The following is an 8627-nucleotide window of genomic DNA, read 5'->3' on the forward strand; positions in this document are numbered from 1 at the left end:
TCTGGATTGTTTCCCGTGTAAAATAGAAAATGAGCTCTTGTGAAGAGAAGTCACATCATAAATGTGAATGATAAGGCTATAGAGTCTGACCAAACCAGGGCTCCAGCCATACCACGGGATTTGCACTGACTAAGAGGAAAATTTCCTTGAAAATTGCATCTGGGATTTTCAGTTGGCCCTTAAATAAAGAGTTTGTGCTAAACAGAGTGGTTTTTTTTTGATGTCACAAGTGGTTATATGGAAAATAAAGTAATCATCTTGGTACTGGAAACCAAAAATACAGAAGAATTTCTAATAAACCCTGTCTTGATTGGAAATTACAGTGGATTGGAAAGCACCAATGATGAGAACCTAAACCTCTGAGAGGAACTCAAAGAAAAACTGCATCAGCCATTTCTAGACTGTCAACTCATTGTGGGCGGGGAACATGTCTACAGACTCTGTTGTATTGTGCTCTCCCAGTTGCTTAGTACAGTGCTCTGCACACAGTAAGCACTGAACAAATACGCATGGAAATGGATTTCATGTAAAATTAGCTGCACAGAGTTTCTGTTGTGATGGCCAGCTCTTAGAGCATGGCTCCACATCATTCTTGCCAAACTGCCCAACTCTGGCTACACCAGAACCTGAATTCTCATCTCTGAGGTCACTGCTTAAACCTGTGCCCTACGTTGGCTTAGTTTCCTCTCTCCCCAGTCCATCTGCCTCTTCTTTCAAAGGATGAGGCCTGTGGTTCTGGTCTGCGGAGTCGTGGCCTGGGAGGACCAGTGCTGGTCTCTCGTGTACCTAGCTCTCAGTTTCTCGGGAAGCCAGAGAGCTATTAGGTGAAGCGAATCGAGTCAGCAGATTTGAGTAAAAATAGTGGCAGGATGAGACTTGAGGTTCAGCAACCAGCCTGCTAAATTTCTTACCTAGAGTGAGGGTGTGTATTATTACAGTCAAACCTAGAATCAGGGTGAACCCCAAAGCTGCCCCCCAAAGCCTTTTGTGCTGCCCACTATCAGCACCCCATCCGCCTACTCCTCCCCGTCCCCCAAAAGTTTCAGACCCCCAACTCCACCTCAGACTGCTGCAGGTCCCTCTTCTGGAATCCCACATATCTTTTACCCACCCCACGTACACTCTGGCTTCAACACAACTTTTCCCCTGTCAGGTTTGCCCCCAGCCTGTACCCCAAAACAGCCCTGTCCTCTGGAGAAAAGATGAGCGTTCTCTCAGCCAGGCCCAGCCAGAGTGTTGAGTATTAATAATAATAATAATCATGGCATTTATTAAGTGCTTACTATGTGTAAAGCACTGTTCTAAGCACTGGGGAGGTTACAAGGTGATCAGGTTGTCCCACAGAGGGCTCACAGGCTTCATCCCCATTTTACAGATGAGGGAACTGAGGCCCAGAGAAGTGACTTGCCAAAAGTCACACAGCTGGCAATTGGTGGAGCCGGGGCTTGAACCCCTGACCTCCGACTCCAAAGCCCGGGCTCTTTCCACTGAGCCACACTGCTTCTCTAGTGGAACCAGCATCTCCAGTGGACCGAGAGATCGATCACTGTCATTCGTTCTCTAAGTTGTATTTATTGAGGGCTTACTGTTGTGTGCAAAGCTCCATACTAAGAGCTTGGGAGAGCTGTCTGACGGTGAATTGCTGTTTTGCAGGTACGAGGCCTCGCTCTTGGACCTGATTCAAGCCCTGAGCCCCATCTCTACACCCAGACCCCAGCTGCCTTCCTCTAGGTACCCGCACGGCCGGCTCCTGAACCCCAGCCCCTCCCGAGCTAGTCACCAGCACCCCGGCTGGGGTCTGGCGGGCTGGTGCAGCCCAGCTGAAGAGTTGGAAGAGAGCCGGATCCTGGAAGACATCTTCTTTATCTGATGCTGACCAGCGGGCTACAAGTTTTCTATAGGGTTTGGGCTTGGACTTCCTGTCTCGGCTATGGGTTTGTTTCATGAATCACCGGCAATGACTGAACAAGGAACTGGGCCCCCTCCCCGAATCCCTCACTCAGCAGTGGGCCTTCTGTGCCATCTGCAATGTCCTCGTAGCCTGAGTCCAGTCTGAAGGGGTAAGCTTAGCAAGCGCTTTTCGGGCTCCACAGAGTGATTTTTTAAGCGAGCAGAAGACATTTTTTCCCCTGAGTCCCAGAGCCAACGGGAGTTACTCTGTATCCAGTCCCGTGTCCCGAGTCAGTTTCATTCAGGGCCTTCATTCTGGTCACCATTTCCGGAGGGCCGTCCCAAAAGTATGGGGAGCTCTCACTGGGGTTTAAAGATCATTTTGCACTAAACAGCAGATTCTTTGTCAGCTAGGGGCTTCCACAGTACCAGCTCTTGAACTTACCCAGAGCAGTGCTTTCCCTTACGACTCTTCTCCATGTTGCAGCGCCAGTTGAGGCTGGTCTTTTGGGGCAGTCTGCCCCCCTGCCCCCCAACTCCTCGTGGGGGGGCAGCCTGGCCTGGCTCCACCAGATTGACACACATTGATGGGCAAGGTGGTGGTGGTGGCAGTGGCAATGGCAGAGGCAGCACCAAGGAAACCTAGATCTTGCCCTCTGAACGAGGCAGGAGAGACCAATGTTGTCACAGGGCAGGGAGTTTTCAGTGCCCTTCCATCAGGGCGAGAGACTGATTCCGAGACCTTCTTCCACAGACTTGCACTAATTTGAGAGCACCACCTTGCCGTCCTGTCAGGAGGACCACTCTAATTATTTCCACTAGCCGCCCGGAACACACATTTCCCCTTTCAGCCTTCAATTATTCATGCCGAATCTATTTCCATCCGTCCGCTTGCTCTCCCTTCGGCTGCAAGCCCTTGTTGTTTCGGGAAGCCTGCCAAACGGGGAAAAACGGCAGCAGATGGCCGCAGGCCGGGGTCATCGTCTGTCCCAGGGTGCAGCGCTCCAGAGGGTTGAGCCCGGCGGTCTCCTCTGTCACTCATCCCCAAGAAGTGTGGGCCTGAAATAGGCCTTCGGAAGGAGGGAGAGAGACGGGGCCGGGCATGGACCCTATCGGGGGCTCATTCTGGACCACTGAGCCGATGCTGTGCTGCGGCCTCTCCCTGATCCCAGGGACTGGTCGTGTTTTCAGACAGGGAGTTCCCCTGGGCGAGTTTGAACCTCCCCTACTGCCAGGCTGAAAGCCCTTCCCCCTCATTGGAATATGGCCAGGCCCAGTTGGTTCCAAAAGGGAGTTGAGCAATGGAGGTTGCCCTCCCAGGGTAGATAGCAGGTGGAGCAGGGGCCTGTGGCCCTGAGAACTAGGTGTAAAGATCTATTCCTCGTTATCCTCAGCCGCAACCACCTGTCCCCAGGTGTAACCCCATTCCCCAATAATCTGTGTCCCCACCCACCTGTCCCTAGGTGTAACATCTCTTCCTTCTAAATCTCAGGCCAACCACCAGCCCCCAGCTGTAACATCTGTCCCTCATTATCCTCTGCCCCAACTACCACTTGCTGCTGGAAATACTCTTTCTGGGAGTCCCATCTTCCAGTCTGGACCTTCTGCTCTGAGCTCCTCCAGCCCTCTGCCTGCTGCTGCCACCTCCCAAGCCTGGGGGAGCGTGTCATTGTGGCCACTCCATTCCAGACTCTTCCCTTATCCCACCATAGGGACTTCATGGTCGAATCCTTTTCCCCAGCAGCAGGCCAACCTGCAGCCTTCCGGGGGGCCCATCTTGGGGACTCCGGGCAGAATCACCCCATGGAGAACAGCCGGGACTGTGTAGGAGCACCTGAGAGGCCCTGGCTGCTCCTTCTCCTGGGGCCAGCTAGGGGAGCCAAGGCTTCCGTGGAGGGAGGAGGGGGTAGGTCGACTTCTTCCAGGCTGCTCCCTGGCCCACTCAGTGATTTGCATCTAATTAGCTCCCTGAGGCAACTGACCTTGTCACCCCAATGCCACAGCTCAATCCTTGTCCTGAGACCGGGGCTGGCCTTGAACCCGTGGACTTGGGAGCAGAGGGTAAACAACGACAGTACAGCTCCTGTCAGGAGGCCCGAAGAAGCCTCTGCTTTCACATTCCCCATTCCTGGACTTAGTGGGTCATCTCTTGCCAGAGATGGACTGAATTCTCCAGCGATAGCCCTCCTTCCGTGTTTGAGGGTTCCGTGTTTGGCCCCAGCTAGGGTAGAGGGCACAGGGTGAATGTGATCAGCAGCTAGTGCGACCCATGCTGATGCTGAAGCCCCTCGCTCAGGACCCAGGGAGTTCTCTCCTCCCATGGGGCTCCAGGCTGTGGGGAGTGGAGATGGCCAGTTCCTGCCTCATTCCCCATGTGTGTCCTCATGTCTCCCAAGCCAGGTCTGGGAAGGGCTTGGGTCCTCTCCCTGGATCTGGCCATGGGGACCACCACTGGGACCCGGAGGGGCCCGGCCTGTACCATGGTAGAGCCCCAATTTGTCCACTGTACAGGGAGTAAGATAGAAGATTTGCCACAGATCACAGAGAAAAAGGTATCACTGAACAAACCAAGGGGAATCCATGGAGCGTTCCTATCTCCGGCTCTAAAGGAGTCCAAATGAGCTTGCAGAATTCCCAGTGGCATTCGGACAGGGAGCCCGAAGGCTTTGTGGTCCCTTTTTAGGGATCTCGGGCAAGAGGGCTGGGCAGGGGGAGGCTGTCCTCACTCCAACTGGCACAGACCCTTGTTCATCAGGTTGCATTTCTTGAAACCAGTATACAGTGATAACCCGTTGGATTCCTGGCTTTTGGCATTACCAGGAGAAACTCCCTCTCACAGATGTTTGTCCTGCAGCTTCCATTCTGTCCAGGGAATCTGATCTGCCCAGCGGCAGTCCATTCCAGGAGCAGCCCATGCCACCCCTTTCTTGCTTCCTTTGCTGGGCCTGGGAGCTGCAGGGAATAGCACAGTCCTTGGAGGTCCTGGCAGTGGGGTTTGTGCCCCCTCCCACCCCCCACCCCCCCGCCACCAAGGCGGGCTCCTTCACACACCCACGGGACCCCACTGGGTCCAGGGGTGGAATTAGAAATAGGGAGATGTGGATAAACCCTATCTGACTCCCACGTACCCTGTCTCCCGGCTATCCCCTCTCCACGGTGACTTCATTCCCTTGCCTCAAGATGCTCCAGAAAGGATATTCTAAAAGCACCAAACTGTTTCCAAGGTGCCTTCCTCGTCACATCCAAGTGGCCCCAGCAGCATGTTGGTGGGTTCTGGGGCCCCATTCCATCCCAGGGTTTGGGGCGGGGGATGCCCCAGCTGGACCAGTTGAAGTGTAAGGGGGTCAGTGTACATTTTACTCTGTTCTTTAGTCGTAACTGTATTTAAAGGACACTGAACCGACACCATTCAAGGGTCCCAGGGACCTAAGAGAAGCACATCCCTTTCCTCTCTCTGCCCCCCTGCATTCCCTCTTCTTTGTGCACCCCACTGAATTAGAGGGCTTAAGGGCTGTGGGTTCTGCTCCTGTCATGGTAAGCCACCTCACCAACCCCATGTTAGAACACTGCATCATTTCCAATCCAAAGCACCGGAGATTATCATCAGTCCCAAAATGGAGGCACCAGAATGAATTTCCAACTCCTTCAAACCCTAAATGTGAAAATCCCCAAATTAAAGGATGAAAACCACCAGCCTGGCAGGGTCCTTCCTGAGGGGCACCTCTCTCTCTCTCCCTCTCTAAAAACATCCCCCATTGGAGTTGCCATCTCCGGGGACTGCCCTAGGCCATCAAGCCCTTGGGGCTCCAACCCGTGGGAGCAGCCATTGTCTTCACTTCCACCTCACACAGGTCCTGAGAGCTTCAGAAGAGGACCAGAAAAACAAACAACTAAATGGAGGTTTCTGTCCCTTTGCTCTTTGCCTGCCTTACTCTTCCCTGGACTCACCCCACTTCTTCACCCATAAAAGCTCCGTTGCTCTCTACCTCCCTTTCCAACCCACTCTGTGCTCTCCCCTCCATCCCCTGTCCAGTTAGCCCCAGATGAGAAGCCTGGAATACCAGTGTGGAGAGAGGATGAGGAGGGGAATGGCCCCGAGCCTCTGGAAAAGGCTACTCATTCTGCTCCCTCCGGTGTATGTTCATCTGTAGGGTTTCCGTGACCTGAACTCCAGAGGAGGGAACCAGTCTGAGATTCCTTTGGGCTTGACCGCTCCAATCCCTGCATGGTGTCTTAAACATGGGTGTGTGTTTATACCTGTGTGAGATTTTTAAGTTAATAAATTATCTGTGTGATTTCACTCGTGGCCCTGGTGTTGGAGTCTCATTTTCATGGAATACCTCAGAAAACCAGGGAGCCAATGGGATTCAAAAACAAACTCCAGACTCTGTCTGGCCTGATTATCTTGCAATACTTAGTACACTGCTTGGCACAGGGTAAGGGCTTAGTACATTATTATTGTTATTAATTTCCAAGCAGTGGGCCGGTCACATCCTGCAAGCACTTGGGCTTTCAGGGTCCAACTGCCGTTCGGTTAGTTAGAAAGTTACATCCCAATTTCAGGCAAAAATGTAAACACTTGCTTGGTAGCTCCTTGAGACCAGGGATTGTGTCTACTTACTCTATTGTAGCCAAGTGCTTAGTATAGCGCTCTGAAAATGGTAAGCGCTCAATAAATGCCACTGATCAATTGTCTGTATCACATAGCCTCCATCTCCCTGGGTAAGTCTTCCGAGTACTAGTCTCAGGTTCCCCTCATAGCCTGCTAAAACTCCTCTTTATGTTCACCACCAACCCCTTTGCCCACATCCTCCCTCTGGCCTGGAACTCTCTCCCCTCTCATATATGACAGACCACCACTCTGCCCCACCTTTGAAGCCTTATCAAAAAATCATATAATTTCCAAGAGGCCTTCCCCAACTAAGCCTTCATCTCCCTTACTCCCTCCTCCTTCTGGGTCATCTCTGCATTTTATTCACCCCTCCCCACAGCATGTGTGTACGCATTTGTAATGTATCTTAATATCTGTTTCCTCCCTCTAGATTGTAAGCGCCCCGTGGTCAGGGAATGTGTCTACCAACTCTGTTGAACTGTACTCTTCCAAGTGCTTAGTACAGTGCTCTGCATATAGGGCTAACAGATTCAGAGAAAAGGAGGCAGTGCTTAGTACAGTGCTCTGCACATAGGCTTTGTTTTGTTAGTATGTTTGGTTTTGTTCTCTGTCTCCCCGTTTTAGACTGTGAACCCACTGTTGGGTAGGGACTGTCTCTATATGTTGCCAACTTGTACTTCCCAAGCGCTTAGTACAGTGCTCTGCACACAGTAAGTGCTCAATAAATACGATTGGTTGATTGATTAACAGATTCAGAGAAAAGGAGGCCTCTTCCAAATCAGCACCCTACCCCTCAGGATCTTCGTCCCCATTGTGTCTTTGTGACTCCACCAACAATTTCCAGAAAACCAGAGTGGGGACTGAGTGGGGCCACACACAGAGCCAAACTGGACTCTATCCCCAACCTCTTGGACTTGAAAAGTCAGGTGCTCCCAGAGTCATCATTTATAGACAGTGCTTAGTTCAGTGCCTGGCATATAGTAAGCCCTTAACAAGTACCAGTTTAAAAAAAAAGTTAAAAAGCTGTGCTGCCGTAGGGGGAGAAGCAGCATGGTCTAGTGGATACAGCATAGGCCTGGAATTTAGAAGGACCTGGGTTCTAATCCCAACTCCACCACTTCTCTACAGTATATCACTGGGGAAGTCACTTAGCTGCTTTGTGCCTCGGTTACCTCATCTGTAAAGTGAGGATTAAGATTGTTAGTCCAATTAGGGACAGAGACTGTGTCTAACCCAATTACCTCATATCTACCCCAGTGCTTAGTATAGTGCTTGGCACATAGTAAACACTTAAATACAACAATTATTATCATCATCGCTTTTATTAAATATTCAGGTCCCAGGTGGGTCTGTGTCACCACAGGAGAAGGTAACTGGATCAGTTCTTTGTTGATCACCAAAATTGAGTACAGGTAAATTTCAGCTTGTGGAAGGGCACAGTGGTGTGGATAACAGCATGACTCAATGGAAAGAACAGGGGCTTGGGAGTCAGCACGAGCTTGAGAGTCAGAGATTATGGGTTCAAATCCCATCTCCACCAATTGTCAGCTGTGTGACCTAGGGAAAGTCACTTAATTTCTTTGTGCCTCAGTTACCTCATCTGTAAAATGGGGATTAAGACTGTGAACCCCATGTGGGACAACCTGATCACCTGTATCCTCCCCAGAGCTTAAAACAGTGTTTTGTACATTGTAAGCACTTAACAAATGCCATCGTTATAACACAACCACACATGATACAAAAATGAGCCGTACCTTAGCCTGGGTGAAGCCGGGGGAGTGGAGTGGTTTCTGCCCAGTGGGGGAGAAGTGAGGCAGGTCGGGGCTCTGGCCCACAGACAGCAGAGGTGTCCTTGTGTTGGAAACTCCGAGGGAGATGCAGTAAGACGGAACTAGGTTAGTGGGAGGGCCGGCTCACTGCTCATAAGAACCTGGAGGTAGGCTGGGGATAATTTAGAACCTGGATAAGCCACTTAGGGGTAATCAAGAGTCGACTATGTAATTACAGTCCCCCCTGCAGCACATCTCAAACTTGGATGATTAAAGAACAACACACCCCGAGCTAGTAAGAGGTAGCATCATCCTAATTACCTACCTGTCCCAGTGACCCCCTCCTGCTCGCCTCC

General features: G+C 51.4%; 1 protein-coding gene across 1 annotated transcript in view; it reads left to right on the top strand.

Annotated features, from left to right (window-relative positions):
• The window catches only part of KIAA1328 (KIAA1328 ortholog), a 338663-nt gene extending 333811 nt beyond the window's left edge, over nt 1–4852 (top strand). Inside the window, exon 11 of the mRNA XM_038744068.1 lies at nt 1654–4852. Within this exon, the coding sequence (XP_038599996.1) occupies nt 1654–1870 (217 nt within the window). The 3' untranslated portion in view covers nt 1871–4852. The remainder of the gene's footprint in view (nt 1–1653) is intronic.
• Nucleotides 4853–8627: the final 3775 nt, after the last annotated feature.

Source organism: Tachyglossus aculeatus, chromosome 3, assembly GCF_015852505.1.
Source record: "Tachyglossus aculeatus isolate mTacAcu1 chromosome 3, mTacAcu1.pri, whole genome shotgun sequence".
Taxonomy (NCBI): domain Eukaryota; kingdom Metazoa; phylum Chordata; class Mammalia; order Monotremata; family Tachyglossidae; genus Tachyglossus; species Tachyglossus aculeatus.